At 36.6% G+C, this 24889-nt stretch overlaps 1 protein-coding gene across 1 annotated transcript; it reads left to right on the forward strand.

The window, feature by feature from the left end:
• The first annotated feature begins 10213 nt into the window (after positions 1 to 10213).
• LOC140948567 (zinc metalloproteinase nas-14-like) lies at positions 10214 to 24103 on the forward strand. Its single transcript, XM_073397824.1, has 11 exons — positions 10214 to 10350; positions 11909 to 12000; positions 12325 to 12501; positions 12639 to 12762; positions 13055 to 13146; positions 14464 to 14547; positions 17049 to 17191; positions 19963 to 20041; positions 20666 to 20737; positions 21355 to 21399; positions 23953 to 24103. Exons 2-10 carry the CDS (start codon positions 11937 to 11939, stop codon positions 21360 to 21362), a joined length of 843 nt encoding a protein of 280 aa, XP_073253925.1. The 5' UTR covers positions 10214 to 10350; positions 11909 to 11936; the 3' UTR covers positions 21363 to 21399; positions 23953 to 24103.
• Positions 24104 to 24889: the final 786 nt, after the last annotated feature.

The raw sequence follows: 24889 nt of genomic DNA on the forward strand, positions 1-24889 counted from the left end.
CGGCTTCCCGGTGTTTGCGTTTTCAAACTATGAACTCGAGGCAAGAAAATCGCTCAAAGCTTTCTTTTACAGCCAGAATTATAACTAAATATTCTTTGGAACGTTTTCTTTCTATTTGCGGTGAGAAAATGTCTGAAGGCTTTTTAAAGTTCTATAAGCTTATAATCAAACCTGATACTCGGTCAGACCATTGTCTCAAATCTTACAAACGTGAATAAACTAAATAGCCCCATAAACCACACTCGACTTCATTGAATTAGATATAAAAAACAAACATCAAATGACATAATTACTCAGGCTTACTATTCGAGATGCACTAAATACTAAATCGCTTCAGACGTTTCAACCCTCTCACGCATCAAGCAAGGTGAAAAACGAAAACGATTCCATCCGAAATCGGATTTCCGACTTTGACAAGCGACGTATTTCTCAACCAAAAACCCGATAAACAAACTAGCCATGAATAACAGAAGACTCTTGATAGCAGGTGAATTTCATTTTGTACAATGTTCAGTGGAAAAAGGCAGTTAAAAACATCACAGGTTGACACAAAACTCTGTCAGCTTCAGCTGTCAAAGTAAACAAGTTTCAAGATGCTGCATAATTTTTCCGCACGAACTCACCCGTCAAATTTTGACCAATCAGAGCATACAAATTGGACGTAGAGCGTGACCAACGCGTGACCTTGGTGAGAAAAGTCAAAAGCAACTGGCATGTCTTCCCTGCTTGTAAAAACTGGCTGAATCGGCTGAATCTTAACTTCTGAGGTCAGTTTAAAATAAAAATTTTAATTGTGCGGCACATATAAAACACAACATATTTCATATGAATTGAAAAAATTAAACTTGAGCCTGCAATGATTTGAAAACTAGTAACTTGTCAGCGGATAACTTCAAAAAATACTCGACCTCGATGGGTCGACACCTGAGCCCGCGATACGGACAGCTGATAGTGGTCAGCGGGACCGTGTTTTGACAGCTGTCAACTGATCACAACATTAATGTGCAATATGTGTGCAATATCAGTCTTCCTGTGCTCCCAAACTAGCTAGAAACTGTGGGATTGAACATTGGTTTCTCTGTGGTGCGGACGGACGGGCAGCGGGCGGGCGGTGTACGGTCACGTGATTACCAAATTTTCTGGGATGGGTAGATTTACTTACCCATTGTGCTCCGCAGGCGCGCTTCGCGCGCCAGAGCTCCGCTATGATATCGTCGAATCTCCCGTAAGGAACCAACCAAAATGTGAAGACCTAGTGGTTGCTTACGGGCGGTGGTCGTTTAGAAGAAACGAACCACAGACGGATTTTTTTCCAAGAAGACGTCAAACTCTATGGAAAGACTGACTTGGATAATTTATTGCATGCAATTTCTAAGTTGCATTATGTGTAGTTCCATGTTGCTTCTAAAAGTTCTTCTTACACTCCAAGTAAGCATAGTACATACAGCGGACACATAGATCAGACCATGCGCCGAGTGATCGCTTACAAGAGCTTAAAAACAAAAAGAAAATTATTAAACCGTTTAGCCCAAGAGGTAATCGTGGTCGCTTCCAAGAGAGGGTCATTTATTACGAAATGTTCCAACTGTAAGGCTTTGAACGGAAACGCTTTGGTGTTTTGGAAACGATTTATGAGAAGTGATGGCCTACGAGAGGTGGTCGCACATGAAGGTTTGGTAGTAATTGCAAAGAAAAACAATAAAACATTCACTTTGTATGTTTGTCTGTTGATACTAAAGCAGTTTTCAATTTCAAAGTAACTTCGACAGGATCGAGATTTTTCTGGTTCGGGCGGCCATCTTGCTTTCATATATTGTACCCGGCATCCATGAGTTCCCCCCCGTAACCCAAAGCGCTTTATTTCGACGAACTTGCGAGGAAAAAGAATAGAGTTCTTTGGACAGTGTAGAATAACAGTTATCTAATATTTGTTTTCTTTATTATTATTTTCGTCCTCAATTCCACTGTCTTAAGAACAATTTAAGGAAATACATACCACATTGTTGGTACAGTTTGTTTGCCTGATCTGCGTCTGTGGCACTTAATCCTTTTCGCTGGCCAATGACATTCTGGAACTAGATAAGATTTTGCTTGTATTTGTTTCCCTTTCAAACATTGATATTATTTGGAAAGTTTAATGTCAAATGACTTCCTTTTGTATCTACCTGAGGACAAGAAAGGGTGTTGTCTTTTGATCATTAAGAGCAAAGAAACGTTGACTGCTTCTTGCCAAGTGACTAACTGACTGAAGTTTTCTTGCAAAGAAATTGGGAGGGAAGAATCAAATAGGCACGGAGACATTGAAGACAATTCCAGTAATCTCCCGCACGTTGATTCATGTCGATTTTAATTAAAGGCCATTAAGAGTTAAAGAGGAGGAAAATAATAATGATTTGATAATTTAATGACTTATTGTGCGCATGTCACACACAAATATGCTCAAATGCGCAAAAATAAATTTTGAATTTGCAATCAGGTACAGTGAAAAAGCTTTCTTGATCTGAAAACAATTTGTATTATTTGCATGGAGATTGTTCTAGAGACATGTAGATAAACTTAATGTGCCGTGTACGTACCCCTTTCTGTTTAACCATTATTGTGGGCAAACCGTTCCTAGAGAATGCGCACTGTGAGTAATGCATTACACTTTCGTAATCGTACGGTGTTCCAAGGGAATCAATAACTGATTTGTCGTATTGTTTGAAGTAAATGTGTTTAGCCCCTAAAACGAAAAAATAAATAATTTAATTAATTAAATGAACACAACGTGTTGGATGTAGCATGTGTACATGGGATACTTAAGCTGTCAAATAAGAACTGCTCGTCGATCCGTACCTTTAGTTTTGTTTTACTTTATTGATGATAGCTACTTTTCATAAATGTTGGATGATGATTTGAACAGAAATCTCACCTTTAATTGAACGCGAATTTAATGTTGACCTTGTTTTGATGATACAGAAGTCCTTGGTTTTTGTTTTATGGTTTTGTTTTGTTTTGTTGTTGTTGTTTTTCTTTTTACAGAAATAATGCTAAAAAATACCATGTAGTATTAGAACATGATTTACATACTGAAGGAGGAACTTTTCTGATTTGCTGTGAAATTGGTATTTCCAGTCCTACTTAGCGGACTTGGTGATTAATCAACAATGATAATCTTTTTTTACGACTGTCATCATCATCATCATCATTGTCGTCGCCGTCGTGGACGTCGCCATCATTATCGATCCTTACGACTATTCCACTCGAGGAATTTTCGTACTTACTAGGTATTATGTTCTCTGTCAAAATGGTAAAATATGGGTCCCTGTCAGGACGAGATTGTTCGTGGAAAAACCCCAAAGCATGTCCTGTAAAAAGGAATATATTTATAAATTCACTTCGAGGGATGAATCGTACACCCTAAACGCCAGCGTAGCCAGATGTATCTCACAGCCCTGATTAGCCGTTTAACACTGCGCGGGCAGGATCTCATTGGCAGTTAGAATGAGTAAATGAAGAAGAAGAAGCTGAATTTCTCGCGCTGCCTTCTTGAAAATCTTCGCCAATCATCCGGCATTACAGTACACAGAGGGGAATTTTTTTGCTAGCTTTGTCGTTAGTGCCGGCCAAAAAAAAAAAATCTTTAATCATCTATGTGGCTTGAACTTTTTCCAAATTCATACGAAATTCGCGGAATGATCTATCTGAGAACTTTCCGGCCGTCATTATCATTCTATCCTCAATAGTTACTCTTCTATACTTCAGTTGCTGCTGTTTCACCCGAAAGTTAAGAACGCGGCAGTCGTCGTGTAACGGGAGAGAATCAAATGAAACAAACCTAGAGGAGATATTGGCATCACGCTTGCGCAAGAAAAAAAAAGAGCAACGACGGCTTTTTAGAAACCCTTAGTGTCACTAACCGTACTAAGGAAATAAAAGTTGTGTATCACATTAAACACAAATGACTGGATGATTACCAATTTCGTGAGCGACAATGCCCCTCGTCCAGCAAGCACAATCCAGAGTAATGTCCTCACGTGATCCTATTTTACCAACCCAAGATGAACAGCTGAATGGAAATATAAGATGATGGGAAATTGGTAAATAAATTGGTATTATCGTCTACAAATCAAATATTTTCTTATAGAAACAAATAAACTAGCAATATCTTTATTATATTGATGGCAGGTTAGTCACGGGCTTTATCCATTCCCTCCTTTGACACTGGGACTGCGGGGCATATTTTAGATTGGTGAGGTTCGGTGGCGCATGCTCCCAGGAAACATTTTGAAATTTTAGAGCCTCTGGGATCATCAATTGCAAGATCGCGTTTATTTCTTTTAATCCGTTGAGAAAGTTTTAAATAAATTTTTATCAACATTCTGTAATTTTTTGCACAAAACGTAAATTTAACAAAGAAAATTTTGTTTCCTTTAACACAAAAATTAGGAGTACTTACTTAGGAGCAAAAACAAACCAACAAACCAAACCAAACCAAAAACAAACCAAAGTAAAACAAAGCAAATTCCCCATAGCTCCGCTGTCCGTGTGCAAGCCTCTGGCTTATCTCTCAGTGATTAGCATATTTCGATCACTGTGTCAACACAGATTCATATGTGAAAAAATATACATAAACATTTGCGTAAGTATCAACTACCGACAATTTAGAAAACGGAGATACTTTATATCCGTAATGTGACACAAAAATACCGTATACCTGAATAAAAAAGCCCGGATACCCGGATACCAAAACCCCTTGCCGAGCCTGAAGAAAAGAAGGGAGAAGCAGGAACAGGAAAAACAACAACAACAACAACAACAACAAAACCAGTTTATTTCAGTTATTATTAGAAACTGTTTTATATGAGATAATCTTACGGAATCTGAAATTAAGTTTAAAGAAAGAAAGAAAGAAAGAAAGAAAGAAAAGAGAATGCGAAAAACCCCTTCTTATCCCGTGTCATTTGTAAAATAAACGTAATCCGTCTCATTTGTTCGTTTTCTAAACCTGATGCAAGTCTTTGTGGTCCATCCATTCCCGCCATTATGGACGCAATTGCTGTAGTAAAGTTAGCTAAAGGAAAGGTGGTATCAAAAATATTAGATTACTTAGAGAAACCATTTATTGATCGGTTGGTCATTGTGGCACTTCCCTGCGCCGCTAGAGAAAGGTAGAAACAATGGCCGACCTAGCGCTGGTGAAATGTCGTAGACTAAAACTTAGCGAGGCCAAAGGGGACCTGTCCATGAGCCTCCTTGTTTGTTAGGTGCAAAGACGTCCACTCCCATTATGGCATAAACACGCTATTTTGGAGTAAGGATCATGCCACCCTCGAATAAATTTGGATCTTCAATGTCACGATTTCCTGCAAAAGTAGTATTTCATGCATTTTAGCAAAGTTGGAGGTGCTTATGATATTGCAATTATGATGAAGAACTAGCCAAAAAAAAGTTCATTTGAACTCCTTAAGTAGATCATCATTTCATGCAAAACAGTTTAAAGGTGCCCTACCGTTATTATCATCTGGACTAATTGAACGTTAAAATGATTAAATTGAGAATTAAATACTGTTGATTACCATCAGGATTAATTGGTGCGCTGAAAACTGTTTTAATCATCAAGAGAATGGGGAAGACCTTCATAGTGGATTTTGATGTACACTGTATATCACGTTGAACTGAATTAAAAGGAAAAAAATAGGTTGAATAAACAACGACAGCAACATTGGGCAATTGAATAACTTAGGGCGCTTGCTATTTGTCAGAACTGACCGGCTAGGACATTCCCGTTGTAATGAGAACTGTACTTTTAATCAACGCTATCCAACTAGATCCGTCAATTCCTAAATAGTATGCACGAAGGAAACGTTTTTGATCAAAAACTCTTGGAAAAATCCTATTTCATTTTCAAAATGACCGGTCCGGCCATGGTCCGGCAGGCCAGTTCTGACTTTTGGACGCCCTTAAACATGGTTACCTGTACAGCAAACATTGAAAACAGCTTTATCTAATCCTTACCCTCACACAGGGCACTGTTAACATAATCTAATAGTTGTGTAAACTATATACTTTTCAAAGGAAAATATTGATCATGAATATCTTACTACATATATAATGGATGGCAGACTTATTTCCACGGCACAAAAATAAATAAATATTAACAAAACTTAAAATAGATATTTACCTGTATCTTTGCGAAAACTTTTAAACAGGAACTTCGAGACTAAAGCGTACGTAGTTTTTGTCAATCTGCAGACTAGCAAAGGACGTTGCTTCAGTAGTTGACTGCACCAAATCGCCTATTTATGGGAGAAGTCGTCGATAAAGCTTCCGGTCTAAAATAGAAATACGGGAATTAGGAACTCAAGAGTCTCATGATCAGACATCAAAATATCATTTACCATCAATTAAATACCAAATTAATATCTTGCTTACGGGAAGTGTCATGATATGGTATTAAAAGTAGTTATAAAACAACGTCTGCAAAGCACTTGCCTAAGTGGCTGTCGTTTTAATTTGCCGAACCCTCTAATTTATCGCATAGTTAAAACCGTCTGCCTGGTAACTGAAGATAATAAAACTCGCTGTTGGTGTAGATATGTTTGTATCCATTATCGTATTTGCAATACTGACTAAGAATAATAATTTTGATGTGAAAATTGCATTAAACTATCCTAAAACGACTCATTATGCAAACGATTGTTTAAAGACTAGTTATTGCTGATACAAGGTTCAAGTGAACTCTGGAATTGCATTTTGTTCGGATTGACAATTTTGGATCATTCGACTTTGTATAAGCTGTACGTGTGCTTGTGAAAGCTTGCAGTTTGAAAAATATCGAGTTTCTATTTTTATTTGTATCTTGAGAATTTTTATATTTTATTGTTTTTTAATCTGGCGATGTTGTTGTTATAGCAACCTGTTATGGAAAGTAAATGAGCTAAGCATGTTTGTCAAACTAGCTGGAATTTTTCTCTGCAGTTTTTTACCATTAAAATAACGGGAAAAAGAGAAAACAACAACAACAACAACATAACAACGATCGCTGCGGAACAAAGTGTCCCTAACTCCTTCTTTCGGAGCCACTTTAATTACATTTGTCCGCTCTTTCACTTAAGGCGCAAAAATGAGCAATGGCTAAATGTTGATTAGCACGATCAGTGGCGTAAAACATAAAATATTCTTGAAGTGATAATCAATATCTCGATAGGTGTCCTGATAACATTTTTACAGGTTGTGACGTTATTGTTCACGTATCATTTCCAGATATACATGTGCAAAATTGCAACACATACAGCTTAGCTAATATTGCATATACAGATATGTGTTTCGGTATCTATAATTGAGAGTAACATTTTGATGCATTTAGCACCGGGAAGAATGGTTTCTTTTAGTGGTCAATCAATTTGGATAGAGCGCTATGGGTGATTTTACTTTACCATCATGGACGATTACAGTGATCGTTATTGCGCAAACAATCCTGTTCGACTGTCATAGTATGTTCAAAAATGCAATACTGACACGTTCTAAGAATAGCTGCTGTCCCCTAGACAATACTCTAATTTATTCTGCGTATTCGACGGGTTTCGAAATGTTTACACAACAAGGCACACATTGTACTGGTCAGTCTGACGGTCCTGATCAAAGAGCTTATTCTGAAACCTGCCCACAGGTAGTAGCTGAACATTCGTCGCAGACCTGACGTAACCCCCGTTAGTCACGTCTGCGATGCAGCGCCGTGATCCTTGTCCTGGGTCCCCAATGGACTCAACAAGTTACCTTAAGTGCTTTTCGTCACTTCATTTGGATCAATTCTATTCATGGGAGATTTCAGTTCTAGAACAGGTAAATACCCAGACAATGTTTTTCAAGAGGGCAACTCGATTATTAATAATAAATGAGTAATCTCAATTCTCCCTATTCGCCTTTCAGTGGGATAGATTTGATAACGGTTTAAACAACCAAGTGAAAATGCTTTGAGAAATCTGTAGGAGTACAGAGCTATGGATTCTGAATGGTCGAATGACCTAGTGACTCATTGAGAAGACTCACATTTCCTGGGAAATCAGGAGTTGACTATATACTACATATGAGATCAAGATTTATTAAAGGGCACCCAGCGACGGTTTCTTTCTAAACGCATTAAAAACACTTTTTAGGCTATCTAGAGTAATTTTAGATCTTTAGGAATACATTCCATTCGGCGCTATAAAATTTATATCTGTTGGGTCATCCTAGGGCAACTTGAGTCTCTTCGAAAATTATCAGTTGAAAAAAATTATAGGTTTCCTTTTTCTGCAAAAACAGTAGCTTAATCTGGGGAATGAAATGCGAAAAATTAAAAAATCCTAGGGAATTTATTAGATAAGCTTCGAAAATTTACATGAATGGAACGGTCATCAAAAAATTCTTAGCCTTTCTCAAGGTACATAAAATTCTGGGCAATTTTTGCTTCTCCAAACAGATATTTTATAAAAAATTAATGTATCGCTGTTAGTTTTTGTAGCTCAGTGTTTATAAAGTGTGTCAAAACATTTGATTAGCCTCATCGAAATGCAACAAGGTGAATGCCTTTCTCAATTCTTCGCGGAAAGTTCCTCCTTCTTGTTTTCGTTTTTCTTTGTACCGCTTATTAATATTGAGCCCATGCCATTATTGGACTGTTATCAGATAAACTTATTGGCTTTGACGTCGGCTCTCTATCAGTGAAATTCCCGACATGGAGGAATATACAGGGCCACCTAACGACAATTTTCTTGATTGTCGTCTTAAACGACACGGGTTACGTAGGAAAAATATGACACCCTCGTATCGCAGTAAAAAAGCCTTCTGAAAGAAAACAGGAAAACACTATCATCTAAGATTTCTCAACTTGAAAAAACAGTAGATGATTCGAACAGCCGGAGCTTTTGGAGTTGTTTAAAATCGATTAATGATTTTGTTCATTAAGAACACAGCCCCCGCCCCCCCTCCACCTTCCCCTTCCGATTTCAGAAGAAAGTTGGATAAGCCCATCAGTTCACACAAAGAAGAACTCTCAGTGATTAGAAAAGACTAGAAAATGCAGCTCAAACTTCAAACTCCCTGGACTTCCTTATACTGAACGATAAATCTCCATATTTAGATAGAATCAAAAATCAATTGATCAAATCCAACTTAAACGAGATGGTGCCTGTTTATTTACAGCTATTTAACAAAGTCCTTAGCACGGGTACAATGCATCGGAATTCTTGTGGGGGCATTTGCATAGTGCGCTTTCCTAATTCTTGTAAGGAGCCATAAAAGGGGTTACAGGAGACTGTTCACGCACACCTCACATGGCTTCGAAATAGTCATTATGTGTTATTTTTAAAAGAAATTGCGCCGCTCTTGATTTGTTAAAGTCGCCCAAATCTGCACGCTTCTCGAGTGTAATTTGTAAGGAGATGGGCGAAAGAAATACAAAAAAATGTGGATATGTGTATATAGCACCTCACAGGTAATGTTTCTTCGTATCAATTACACCTTCGCATGACTTGCATTCCTTAGTCCTCAAGTGTTTGATCTGGAAATAATAATTTTAAACAATTTCCTCATAGCCTTTGAAAATGACATTACTGACGAAATGTATCCCGGCAAGGATATTGTCATCTTTTTTACCACCGTGAGCGAACAGTTGGCCAATGATAATTTTTTCGTTTTATTTTGAGGTGCGGAGACATATAGGTGGCTTAAAAAGGAGGAGTTAAGCGCACTTGGTCCCTCAGCGAATGTTATTTATGTTATTTTTCGGTTACACTACGGTAAAAACTGCAGAGCAAAATTTCAGCCAGTTAAAACATGTTTACCTCATTTACTTTCCGTAGCAGGTTAACATAACAACAACATTGCCGATAAAAACAAGATGATATAAAAATGCTTCAGATACATATAAAAATAGAAACGGGATATTTTATCAGAAATAAAATGAGTAAGAAGGATGGACAAATGAAGAAGACAATAACTTATATTTGTCAGGTGCGTTGCGTGTAGACGAGGGTTTTACATTATTTTAATACCATATAATGACATTCACCATAAATAAGATATAAATATCATATTATGACACTACTCACCATAAATAAGATATTAATATTATATCAGTAACACTTATCATATCAAATAAGACGTTAATTTGGTTATATTGGATATTTTATCTCTGAACTCTTGAGATTGTAATTCCTTTATTTCTATTTTAGGGAAGAGTCTGTATCGACGACTTAGACCTATAAATAGGCGTTTAATTTGGCAAAATTCTTAAGTGAAGAAAAGTTACTCGCTAGTCGTCCTTCACAGTTTGACTAAACTGGGTACTCGTCAGTTTCGAGGTCCCTGTTGCAAAGTTTAGCAAAGGTACAGGTACTATTATTTACTAGCTCAATTTGTTACTAACCCTTTAGTCTGCAATAGATGTAAAACACTCCAGAACATAGAGTTTAGAACAAACTATAATTTTGAACCCCTAAACACTACATACACCGGAGTACTTTATTTTATGGAAATTTATGGACATGACAATGCAATGAGTGCTAAAGCAAATGAAATCTATAGTCAGAATTAATTCCATGTATTTTTTATCCCAGAATACTGTCAATCGAATTACGTGGGGCCAAACCACTCCTCAAATGTCTTATTAAGGCTAAATTTACGTATCTTTTACATCTTTTTTCATTTCTTGACCAAACTCCCCAGATAAACTACGATTGTTGACCAAATAATATTAAGTTTTTGTTGGACGCAAAATGTCAAATTGTGACGTCACAACGGCAGACGTCACCAAAATGGGTTAAATGCAGTTTTTAATTTCAAAGCCAAACTTATATCATCTGAAAGAAATTCAGAAGAGGAGTAAAACAGCGAAAATCGTTTCTGGCTTTGATGCGTAAAACCCGAGGTATGGGACTCTAAAGAAATTTGATCGCACCCCCGGAACCGTACTTTTCCTTAAAAAACGATCCCTATGATATTTTTTTCTCACAGTTTTTTTTTGCAAAATAAGCTGATTTCTCGGTAACACAAACCTTCTACAGTTGGCCAAAATCGTATCATTCCTTTTTTGACTTAAAAACAATAATTTGATTCAATTTTTTCTCTTTCCTTTAGCTTTCGATAGTAAAGATGCAATATGTGTAAGTTAGATAGCAAGGGCGTCTTGACAACATAACTTTTAAATTTAGACTTATTTTACTAGGGGATAACCCTTTCTGTGCTATGAATTTACCCAAATTAAAAAAGTCATATCTCAGCCCATATTTGAGATATTGGAGATGTTTTTTCAGTTTTCAAGATATTTCTATCAAAAACGGTACAAAAAATTGGGAGATTCAAAAGTTTAAAATTTACGTATGAATGACGTCAGCAAATATGATGGCATAATTTGACATTTGGTGACATCCTATAAGCCATTTTGATTGGCCTGATGTTTGGTATTTTCAGGAAAGAGTTAAAGCTACCAAATTATTCTAAATTAACCACAATTGCCACGCTTTTATAATTCCTTTTGGGGGTGGTTTAGCCCCAGCGTGATACGCCCTAGAAGAAAGTATTTTTTAAAATATTATTATTATTATTATTTACTTATTTATTTATTTATTTTTATGTCCCACTCTCAAAACACCTCTGCTAATTTACCCGTTAAATAATATCCCTCTTTTTAAAATATATATCTGTTCTATTTAAAACGTCTTGGATCTGCTACACAGTTAAATATCTATATTCAATTTTTGCTGATGAAAAGTAAATTAAACATAACTATAAGACTCATTTTAACCTTGCCCTATGTGAGAGTAAAGGATTATTGAATGTTTTCTCTTCATCTAAGAAAGTGTTAATACTGAGTTATTCACTGGCTTAATATTGTTTTTATTGCTTGTACAACTGTTTACTGATAAAGATTTATCTTTCAATTCAGTTTACCGAGATATATATCGAGAACCACTATGAAGGTCTTCGCCATTCTTTTGATGATTAAAACCGTGTTCAGCGCACCAATTAATCCTGATGGTAATCAACAGTTTTACTTTTCGATTTAATTGATTTATTATATTCATCGGTTAATATTAACGTTCAGCCAGTGGGGGTTTTAACAGCAGGACAACTTAGCACATTTTTGTATCTAATACTCGGTCCTACACCAACAATTAATATTTTCAGGATTATCTGCACACAGTGTTAGTATGTTTTTTTACTCTTAATTTCGTAAAACAATTATCACAATGGCCCAGTTCGTTAAATTCAAAATAACTGCGACTCATACGCGCCTTTTAGTTTGCTAGCTTCTTTTCTACTTATTTGCGACTTTTAAATGCATAAATGGTACATTTGCAGAAAATCGTGACATTGAAGATCCCAATTTATTTGAGGGAGACATGCTTCTTACGCCTTTGCAGCGTGCCTATGCCATGATGGGACTGGACGTTTATTCATCTAACAAACAGGGAGCTTCAATTAGAAGTCCACTTTGGCCTGGCGGAGTTTTGATCTACGAAATTTCACCAACACTAGGTAGGCCTTTTTAATAATTCAATGATATCACATTTATTAGTCGAGCATGTAAGTGCCAAAATAATCAACCAATCAATTATTTTTTTTCTCTGATAACACTAAAATATAATTATTTTTTAATGCCACTTTTCCTTTAGCTAACCGTCCTGAAGCGATGACATCCATTTTGGCGGGAATGGATGAATGGAGCCGCAAGACATGCATCCGCTTTAGAAAACGAACAACTGAGACGGATTACGCCTATTTTACATTTGGCTCGGGGTGAGAGAGGTTTTTTTTTATTTATTTTATTTTTTTGTCTTTTATGTTTTCTAACTTTCGGACACTGTAAGATTATCTGAAAACAGTATCTAATAATTATTAAAGTTTTTTTTCCCTTTTGTTCTTTATTTCCTTTTTTTCTCTCTCTCTCTCATTTTTTTCCTTTCTTGCTTTCTATCTTGCTTTGTTGACAATTTCTTTCTATAAAAAAATATTTGATTTGTAGATGATCATGATTGGAGTATAATACCTATTTCTTATCACTATAATTTTACACCATATTTTGATTCAGTTGTAGATCTTGGGTTGGTAAAATAGGATCACGTCAGGACATTTCTCTAGGTTTTGGTTGCTGGGATAGGGGCATAGTTGCTCACGAAATCGGTAATTATTCAGTTATTGTGTTTAATCACTTTCGGACGAAGCAGCAGCAATATAGGATAGAATATTGCTGAATACATTTTGCTAATTCAATAAAGGTTGCTTTGAGCATTTGGAATTGCCCACTAATAAGATCTTGTGGGTGATCACTCAAGCAGATCATCGCTTTGTTCTGTATACCCAAATGCCCAATGCCCAATTGCCAAAGGAACCTTTTTTGATTAAGGTGTATGCTTAAGTACCTATTAACGACAGAAAAAAAGGACTCACGGCCGTAAAGTTCTCACGTGGATCTTTCCATATTCAGACATATACAACCACGTGAATTTGGACAATTTCCAAGCCACACAGATAATTTAAGGATTTTTTTCTAGCACAAACCACAAAACAAGCTAACGGCTAAAATCTCAACTCTGTATACTGTGACGTCTGATCGTTTGGGATGATTTTCAAGACAGCCGCCAAAGAAATAGACCTATTTAGCTTGAATGTTTTGTTTTCCCAATAGACGTTCAAAAGAAACTTGACCCTTTGTCTTTTCATAAAATATGCGTAGATATGTGTTAAGACTCACATCAACTTTGTATAAACCGGCAAGAAAAGTAATTTATCACAATCGTGCGAGCATATATAATCAAGGGCTTGGGCCCACTTCATGTAGTTGTCACGAGGTATAATCCTTCATATATACGCCACCAAATATAACATTATTCACAACAATATGCACGCAAATTAATCAAAATTTGAAAGAAACAGTTCTCTAGTGTATTTTCACATGGCCTGTATTGGAAACACAGAACATAGAAGCTAAAGAGGTCTATTTAGCTCCTCCTTCTTTTGCTGTTTCTAACAGCCAATCAGATTCTGTCAGAGTGTTTCAATACACAATCAGCGCAGCGGCAAAAATCTGACTGCTGATCCGCACTGGCGTCCAGGGTGTAGGAATCATCCATTGAGGTGCATTTATATAGAGGATATTACACGGTGGCGCGAACATATGACTTTTATTTTCGAGTGGCAAAACAATATTTTACGAACGAGCGCAGCGAGTGAGTAAAATGTTGTTTTTGCCACGAGAAAATAAAATTCATACCTTCAAGCCGCCGTGTAATGTTCTTTTTATTATTTAGACAAAATGACATCAACAAAATAATAGCGCGAAATTACCAAAATTACATCATCGATAAACTCACATGTGAGATTAAAGAAAATAAACCACTCGGGTCCCGGATGTAGTTTTTATGAATTTTACGAGTGGTATATTTTCCAGTAAAACACTCGTGTCTATATAATAAAAAATAATATATATCCTTTTTGCAGGACATGCTTTAGGTTATTTACACGAACAATCTCGTCCTGACCGAGACCAATATGTCACTATTTTGAAAGACAACATAAAACCTGGTAAGAACGAAAATAGGCAAGTTTCGTATTCCCCGACGGCCCTGGGACGAGCACGATCCCGTGGCTAATGCGGGTCAACTTCTTTGCAGAAACAAAAAGAAACATAGGTAATTTGCCGCTGAGTCGCTGGAAAACGATAGAAATCTTAAAAATAGTAAGATTTCAAAGCCTTAACTTTATCAGTAAGCCAAAGGGATGTCTATTGCGACCAACAAAATTGTGGGAAAAGCTGATCGTACTTAACCCTATTCAGACTGGGGGGGGGGGGGGCTTTTCGAACCCCCCCTCGGGCAAAATCGTGATAACTCCTACACCGAAAGAGCTATGACGTTCAAGTTCTCTGACTTTTCCTAAAATTTATCTAGAAACAATTTGGTATAATTACCATGTCCATGTGATTAATCATGTTGCCATGGCAACCAGTTTCTGACACATAGGTTTTGGAAAATTTAAAAAATGGTGATTTTTTTGTTTTAAGATCGCGTTTTTACACTTATAGTGCTTTTTGTTGTTAAAATGGTCTTTGCTTGGGACTAGTTTTTGAATTACATCAAAATGTTTCAACATCGAACATTTGGGGGGGAGGGGTGGGGTAAAATTTGTCACTTTTTTGCTTTGACAAATATGCTGCTCTATTTTCCAAATAACACTTCCACAGTCATTTGTTTGGGTAATAAACATTAGTTTGATACTTCTTTTATACATTCTGAGCTTTTTCACCTTTGAAAGTTGCTTTAAATTATAATTTTAACAAAAAAGCGGAAATCCAAGATGGCGGATCCAAGATAGCGGATCCAAGATGGCGGACAACCATTTCAAATTTTAAATTTTATTGCTTCCTATTGCTTTTTCTCGCTGTACAAGTGTTTCCTTGTCACTAAATCATAAGAAAGGATAACAAAGAGATGACTTTACCAATATTATTGATATTTTACGTATCTAAGTGGCAAAATAATAAGAAACATTGAAAACTCGGAATATGACGTCACTGTGACGTCATCATTGGGCGTGGCAAGTCAAAACTGGGTGTGGGGCTTCTTTGTACGGATCATTGTGTGTAAATTTCATGACCCTAGCATTATTATTCAAACCGATTTAACCTTCTTACAATACAAGGTATTTAATGCAGAACGTCTGCCCCGTCAGTTTATTTGTTTATTTTTTTTTTTTTTTTCAAAAACACAGGAGTTTGCATTCGCTCCGAAAAAAATATCAACTAAAATGAAGATTTCCGTTTAACTTGCAGGCTTCCGACAAGTACGTACAACATTAAAATGGCTACAGGGTATTACCTTGTTTGAGGATTTTGAAACCATCTCGCATTTTTATTGAACTCACTCACCGACCACTATTTCGGTCAAATTCTGGTTAGGTTCGTTGTTTTTCTTAGTGATGACGAACTGATTTTCCTTTTGCTGTTTGAAACAATAAATTCTGAAGCCTGTAAATAAGGTTTGAGACCTCCAAAACCTTTCAATACTTCAAATTGTCCTTTTTTTCGGCAACTCGACCGCAGTTTCCTCATGTTTGTTTGTCTTCTTGGTGAGAAGTGACCCGCATTAGCCTCACTTTCGCGTAAAAACAAGTACTCGTTCTAGGCCGCCCATGAATACGAAACTCGCTTACTCCTCAGACAGAATAGTCGTAAGGTTAATGATAACGACGGCCACACTTACGATGGCGATGATGATGATGATGATGATGATGATGACGATGATGATGATGATGATGATGATGATGATGATGATGATGAAGATGATGATGATGATGATAGTGGAGATGAAAATGATAGTTGTGAAAATTATTATTGGTATAATTCCGCGTAGTACCAGTACACTGGTAGGTACTGGAATGCCAATTTCACGGCAAATCAATGTAGACAACTTGCTGCTCTATTATGTAAGTCATGTTCTTATGCTAGAAGGTATTATTAGCATTGTGTCTATAAGAAGAAAAAGAAATTCTGTATCCAAAAAAGGTGGACATCAGGTAAACCTCTCGTTCAATACTAGTTTGTGTTTAAATTATTCCTTGCTGGCAGAAGCCCTTTTTTCCCTGGTACTTGGCCGGAGGAAGGAAAAGAGACTCAAGAAACGGTCAGTAGACAATACAAGGAGCATGTGTTTTGTGCAAAGCACAGTGCACGAGAGTGGACGGTGGCTTCATCATAGTCTGTTTCGGCCCATTGCAGAGGTCTCTTTTCCTCCCTCCCGCCGAATACCAGGAAAAAGAGGTCTCTGTTAGTAGGGAATTCAAATTATCGCCCAAAGTTGAAAAGGAACTATTGTCAATACAGTAAATCAAAAGTAAGAGTAATCACGTACTCATATCACTTCCAACATACAGTTTTATTCATGTATAATTTATTCATTTATTCATTTATGTATTTGTTCATCTATTTATTTATTTATTTATTTGTTTGTTTATTTATTTATCCTTTTACTTATTTTTTTTTTTAACTGCTTGCTGAATAAATTGTGATTGAAACGTTTTTCTTTCAGGGGAAGAACACAACTTTTTTAAATACGATAATTCACTAATTGATTCGCTTGGAACCCGTTACGATTACGAAAGTGTAATGCATTACTCACAGGACGCATTCTCTAGGAACGGATTGCCCACAATATTGGTTAAAAAGGAAGGGGTATGTGGACGGTACATTATAAGAATATTTACATATCACTAGAATAATCTCCATACCCTAAAATGTTTTTTTTTTTTTTTCAAGATCGAGCTGGCGGTTACCTGATGTCAAATTTGAATACTATAGGAGACATCACTGTTTACTAACAATATAATTGTTATTCAAATTTGCAACGTGTGAAACAAAAGAATCGTTTACATATATATATCGCTCAATTGATTTTACAGGTACATTAATGTTTGTCTTATCCATCCTAAGGTTAATGACTTTGATGTTGGCGTTAATGAAAGTATATTTTTCTCTTTTGTATGCCGAATGACGAATATGAATGCCCTAAAGTGTTATTGAATGTTAATTAAAATGCAAAAATCGTAATTGAATCTGATTTATGCGCTAATGTTTGTATTTTCGCGCTATTGAATCTGTCTTCGCACTATTGGTCGCCGTTTCACGCAAATGATTACGCATTTTCTCGTAATGAAAAACAAAAGGTGTATTTGGTGTAATAGCGGACCTTTCTTGCATTCCTTACTTGTGGGCACCCAGTTAAAATTAAAACGTATTCAATACATAGCATGGATGATCGATAGTTATATGCAGATAATGTTTTATATTTTGTCATTGCGAGCCTCGAGTATAAGTCCCTTTGTTCAGAGGGATGTGGAAACGGTCTATAGGCCAGTTTCGAAGATCTCGGCCATACGCTGTATTTCATATTTATTATGGATTTCTTCACACGAGTTAATGTTACCTACTATACCTTGGTGGATGGTATGAACGTTTGAAAACAGCAATCAAAAGGCCACGAAATTCGACATAAAATCACACTATACCAAAATTCCCTAAAAACCAATTAAGTTAATTGTTAGTTTCACACTAGAAGCGAAGTTAGTTCAAGTAAGCACTTGATTCAAGTGCACTTGAAAATCTTAAGTCGCTCTGTAGAAAACATGGCTTCACACTCTTTGGCAAAGTATATCACTTGATGTAAAAGCTGTCAATCTTCCCTTTCATTAGAATCTTGGAACCGCTGCACGTCCCGTCCATTTCTTAGTAGTAAGGTATGTTATCAATTGTGGCGTAACCAATACTTGGCGGCGAACATCGGCTTTATTGAACTACGAACGTTTCCTTGGTCACCAAGTAAACTTGAAGTAGGTTCCAAGTACACTTAATTATATAAAGCTCTAATGTGAAGCCAAAAAATATCCTACTTTCTAACTAACGCGGCTTTGGCCTAATCACGGAAGGACTCCTGCAATACAGCGCCGCAGAGCGGGAAGTGACGTGCTCGATCGACGGTCTTAAATAATTGAGATATGAATTACTACAGCCCTTGCCCTTCAAACGGCTAGACCTTTGCTTGGCTCGAATGACCATGTAAATGATGGCAATATGATGGCGGTCCCGTTTCCCGAAGGAGATGCAAAAATAGCGTCCTTAATAGGTACTTCCGTGGTAAATACACTCAATTATACACTCAAATATGATGTGAATCAAGCAGGCTACTGGAACGTTCTTTAGTATGCTACAATTATAATATTTGTCAGTAGACTGAATAATTTTAGGCCAAGAGTATTCACCAACTTAGGTAAGATGTCCTTTAAATTATCCGCTCCAAAATTCAAGTGTCTGCCCTATCATAAGTTTAAGGAAGAATGGAAGTTCTATCTTCTAATCAATCAAATCTGAAATCAGCCTTGCTTATATGTTCTATTACTGATATTATTTGAGATTTTATTTCCTCTCTTGCTGCTGCCGATTATCTGAACATGACCCGCCGTGTCCAACAAGAAAGCTCTAGTTGCTACTTTGGACACTGTCACAGAGTTAATTTCTTTTAGCTTAATGATTTTTTATCAGCTACTTATGTTCTCCTACTTACGTACACTAGTGTAAATGCCTTATATAGATCTATATAGTGTGAAATAAAGATAGAAAGAAAGAAAGAAAGAAAGAAAGAAAGGAAGGAAGAAAGAAAGAAAGAAAAAAAGAACGAAAGAAAGTACAGTGAAACCTGTATTAAGCGGACACCCTCGGGGAATTCTGTAGTGTCCGCTTGATACAGGTTATCCGCCCAATACAGGTTTCAATAGATAACGTCATATGAGGTGTCAAAAGCCATTTAAATGAACAGTGGAAAGGTTAAGAATACTCCCAGAGATTTTGACCATATACGTTTACATTAGTGGACCAGTTGATCATAATACCATGAACGTAGATTGCAACTCAAATAGAAATCAGATGAGTGGAACAAGCTCTATACAAACAAAACGAAATAGAAAACAATACTGTACTGTGAAACTAATCAAATATGTTCGTCAAGTCACGTTTTTAATGTTAAAATAGAAACATTTGTGGGTGGCAATTCGAGGCAATCTTAGCATTTCCGGTGTCTGCCATGTTGGGTGGTGGCATTTGATTACAAGTGTCCGTTTAATACAGGTTGGTAACAATAGAAATGACCATTTCAGGTACTTTTTAGGTGTCCGCGTCCGCTTAATAGAGGTGCCCGCTTAATAAAGGTTTTATTTAAAGTAAATAAGGGAAATAAATTTGGGGACTTGCAGCTACTGTCCGCTTAATAGAGGGTGTCCGCTTAATACGGTGTCCGCTCAATACAGGTTTCACTGTAGTTTCATGTGAATTTGATTCTTTTCTAGCCATTTCGTTACAATAAAATCTCCAGATTAAGTCCCTTTCTTAATTTCCGCTAAAAATTAATGTTAAAAAGTCAAAACGGAAACAAACACAGACAAAATTTTATCTAGTATCAGGATATCATTGGACAGCGAGAAGGCTTAAGTCTTATAGATGCAGAACAGGCAAACAAACTGTACAAACAATGTGGTATGTATAATAATTATCATAAATTATCCGTAAACAGTGCAATTATCTTTCTTACTCGTGGCGACCCTAACTTAACAATCAAGGAATTAAATGAAAAATCAAATTTATAAATCAAATCTATACGTGTGATTACACTTACGCGTAAGTCTAGCTACATCATGATAAGGGGAAAACGTTTTCTGTTTATCTTTTAAATATGTTCCTGAACTATTAACTAATAAACAGTTAAACTTCCTATTTAATACAAGTAGCTCACGAATTGATCAAAGGAGGAGAGCTTTGCACGTGCATTTGAATTCATAAGAATGTAAAAAAAAATCGATCAAGGGGGTCATTTTCTCATATAAAACAACGCATTTATCGGTATTCGTTCATTTGAGAATGAGGTATAATAATTACCATGTCATAGTCAGTGGAAATGGGTTGTTAACCTACATGTTTGGCCTCCCCAAACACCGGTAGGTCGCTATGTCCATTTTGCTACGGAGAGGCTCTTGGGAAGCGGAAGCAAGGCCAAAGAGATATTAATGAAGTTCATATATATGTGTTACGCAAAAGGCATACTGCTGATACTGCAAGAGTAAATTTTTGGCTTAGCTTTAAATTTATATTTCTGAATTCAAGGTGTTGCCGGAGGAGTTAAGGCAACAACACCACCAGCGGTGACTGGAATTCCCACAACTATCACCAACCAGCGTAAGTGCACCTATTTTGTCCCTTGTAAGAGAATCTGGATTCCAGAATAGGGGAAATTTGATGTCATTATGACCTCACATTTTTTAATTCATTGGTAGAATTCAACTTTTCCACAAAGTAGACATAAATTAAAACGAAAAATAGTAAGGTTGCTGATAAGATGAAGAAGTTGGCTAACACATAAATTTGAGCACTGATGTCATTACGAACTACAACCATGCACCATCTTGGATCGACCATTTTTAATGAATTACATGTATTCCATGTTACTTAAAACCCGTATAAATTGAGGTAACCTTCTAGAAAGTTTTATCTGAGTATAAAGGATGCTTTGAAAGGAAATTCCGAGAGAAATTCAAACACTATTGAAAATTCAACCCAGCATCTGCCTTTGGTCATATGAGATTTATGTTTTTCCTCAAACTAGTGACAAAAAGCGTGGATTTCACCAACAGTTTTTATAAGTTCGATAAAATGATGTTAAATTAAGTGTAATACAATAAAAAAAGGAAGTAAAAATAGCTATGAATCCTTAAATTAAACTGTATTTTTGCTTACATATCAGATTGTCTAGATTAATTCCGAATTGTTTATTATTTCCCCTTCTCTCCCATTAGAAACCTGAGGCACTGATTGATCGGAAAAATAAAAGCACGAACTGGGTAAGCAGGTCCAATCAAAAGTATTAGTTACAACTTCGCCTCGGTAACATCGTAGTATTACATAAGCACTACATAGTTATTACACAATTTAACAGATCTTCATCATTTTGGGTGTCGATAAAACGCCACGCTTTTAACGAGACGAAACAAAATGCGATAAGGTTCACTTTTTTTCTTTTTTTTCATTCCACTGTTGAGTCAAACGGCAAACTTAACTAAGCACTGAAGGGAATGAGCTGACACACAAAGACAATAATAATAGAAGCACTAAACGGTGCGAAATAGACTGCAAGCAGGCTCTCTTTTTCTTCAGATTTAGTAAGGTAGATGCACGCGCCAGCGAGCGTTGAGCGGAGAAGCCGCGAGACGCGGGAAACGAGGGCGGCAGCCCGAGAAGAAAAAAGAGAGACTCTTTCGTCGTGCCTCTCTCGTCTGGCGCCTTCAGTCACGCGCGTGGTCATTTACGTGTCTCGGGCGTTTTGCTCCATGGACCAAGAAAAAAAAGGAAGACTGCTCGTAGTCTAGTGCGAAACAGATCACTATCCTACATTAAAATCCCTCGTAACAGACACCCATTTAATTCAGACACCCCTTAGAATCGGACAGTTTCCTTTGTCCCCACAAATGAAGCTCCGACATTTTCTATGAATTGATCAGCTTAAACGGAAACTTTGGGATGTTTTTTTTTTTTTTTTGGCTGTTCATATTGACGAAGTCTCTCTGAAGTTTGTCCTTGAAAATGCTAGCTTCACTGTTCCGTCTTTTTACCTATAAAACGTATTTCTTTTAGCACAAAAGTTACCACAAAGGACAACCAGTGTGTTGTGACTTTAGCCAGGTGTTCTTCAGACTAAAGACACCAACGAGAATACAAGTGGGATGGGCATTATAAATTTTCTTGTTATTATTATTATTATTATTATTATTATTATATATTATTATTATTATTATTATTATTATTATTATTATCATAAATTATTAATAGTCTTATTATTATTTATTTATCATTTTCTAACTATCCTATAAACATACAAAGTTTTAATCTAACCATTTAGTTTGTCGCATGAGAAGATCTACTTTTGTCCCTACGAAGATCTTCGCTTGTTTCAGGCGTTTGATAAAAGGCGATTGTCGATCCAGACTCAAGCCCGGTTCAGACGCTGAACTTTTCATGAGCCGAACCTAATACATTGTCAGAGCGCATTCAAATGACCTCATGGCAGCCATATTGGTGTTCCAAAACAATGAAACGGCGGCCATATTGCTGTTTCAAACAAATCTTGTGGGACTTGGACCATTTTTTGTGTATTTTTTTTTTGTTTCCATAAATTTGCATAGATACTGGCCACGTGAGAGAATACGCTCTGTTCAGTCCGTGAAAAGTTCGGAGTGGCTGAACAATTAGGAACGCCCTTTTCAATTTGGAAAGACTCAGTCGTTTAATTCGCCCATCTCTTCCAGCTGGAAATTTCGACTTAAGAAGCGTCTTTGGAACTGCTTTGATTCAGACACCGAACTTTCCACGTGCCGAACCGAATGAATAAATTATTATAACGTATTTTAAAGCAACTTAACTCAGAGATCAATCTTCACCTCTTTAGTTCGGCAGAAAGTAAGATCTGCGTCTGAATCAATTGAGCCTTAGATTTTCATTTTTTCTTGCACTTTTAACGTTTAGGTCATTGATGTATATCAAAACAAACAACACCACACCACCCCCACCCCCCCCCCCCCCCCAAAAAAAAGAAAAACAAACAAACAAAAAAAGCAAGCAAAGAATAATATTTTTCCATTTCGTTGCTGCCACGGGCAATAACTACTTTGATTAATTCTGTAATATAGATGGAGAGATTGATTGATTGTTTATTAACTTGGCAGCCTCTCGGCTGAATTATATAATTTTACAATACTGTAATAACTATGATAATAATATAAAGTAGATAGAGTAATAGTCCATGAATAATAAAACTATGATTAAAGATATTTACAAATATTTTAAAAAATGTGATAGCGTTTAAAAAATATAAAAATTAAGAAAATTTAAAAATTATCTGAAAGTTGTCTATGGTTATACTATCGCAGCAATGGCGGATATGAAGAAGTTACTTACCAGATTGGTTTTCAAAATTGCTCTGATATATATATATATATATTTTTAATTTGTAATCTTTGCGGCGGCGAGTGGGAGGTGACAGGTTTCTAATCTTAGGTCTCGCGTCCGAAAGGGTTCTGCTAAAAAGGTTGTTGCAAAGCTGGTCATGGTGTTCCCCAAGGGGTAAAATCCACAAATCTTCCAACCCAGTGTTGTAGCTGGCGCCTGGCACTATAATCGATACGGCTCAATTATTGACCAAAATATTAATACATATAGTATAGAACAACACCAGGACATTAGGCGATACCTTAGCCAGTTTCAACTGCCCCAGAAAGTACAGCCACTTACTAGATTTACTGAACATGGCTCATTATTATTTTAGTTGACAAGGACGTAAGTTACAATTACTGTGCAAAAACGGAAAAAAAAATAATAAGCGCTTTTGTTTTTCATTTCAGGGTTATCCAGGTGACTTGTCAGTATAACACCATTACAGCAGTTAACAAGGAATAACAGAGATGCACACATGTGGAAGCAAGCCTCAACTTAACGGATTAAGAATTAAATCACTTTAATACACCAATAAAACAATGATGTTTTAAAATCTTATTTGCTCTTGTTGCCGCGAGCGAAGCTCAAACAAATTTAGTTAAACCATCATAATAGCTAAAGCACGCATTTCTGGATAATCTAGCCTTATGGCAGGAAAAGGCCTTTGCCTCTTGATGTTAATTATATCATCCACAGAAACGTAATACAATATCTGAGAGAATTCTTTCCTGCGAGTTGCGAAAACAAGCACTAAAAATTTCGCCTTAAGTGTCACTGTTCGGGAAAGTGTTCCAGGGGCCAAAAGTTATGGTCAACTGATTTGGCTGAAACTTAGTACAGAAGTTGGGTGTGAAGAGATATCTCAAAAGTCACTTTGGCTCAGTTCTCTAACTTCTAGTTCTGTAGTTTTTGCGGGGGATGGGAGGGGGGCGTCTCATTTTTTTTTCCTCTGACCACCAAAATCCAGCCTCCAAGGGGAAATTTTGAAAGTGCCGTTTAATTATAACTCCCCCGGTAAATTGTGTTCCCAAATGAATTTGACCATGGACTCTACTATACAGCTTTCAGCTCATGCCTGTAAAAAAAAAATAGAAATAAGTAATCGGCTCCTGTAGAAATAAAAATAATAATAAATAAACGGTGCCAACTTTCCTCACTTGCAGCCAATGGCTGAATTGCAAAGGAACCAGAGAGGTGAGATCGGACGTCAGCATGTAAAGGCACACTCTTGCAGTCACTTCAGTCCATATTTTGATCACACCGCGCCCACCCAGACCGATGACGGCACAAGTCAGATAGACCATGACATCAGGGCCTACGTTCCCTACTCTTTTCGAACAATAT

The sequence above is a fragment of the Porites lutea genome, chromosome 1 (assembly GCF_958299795.1).
Source record: "Porites lutea chromosome 1, jaPorLute2.1, whole genome shotgun sequence".
Classification (NCBI taxonomy): Eukaryota; Metazoa; Cnidaria; class Anthozoa; order Scleractinia; family Poritidae; genus Porites; species Porites lutea.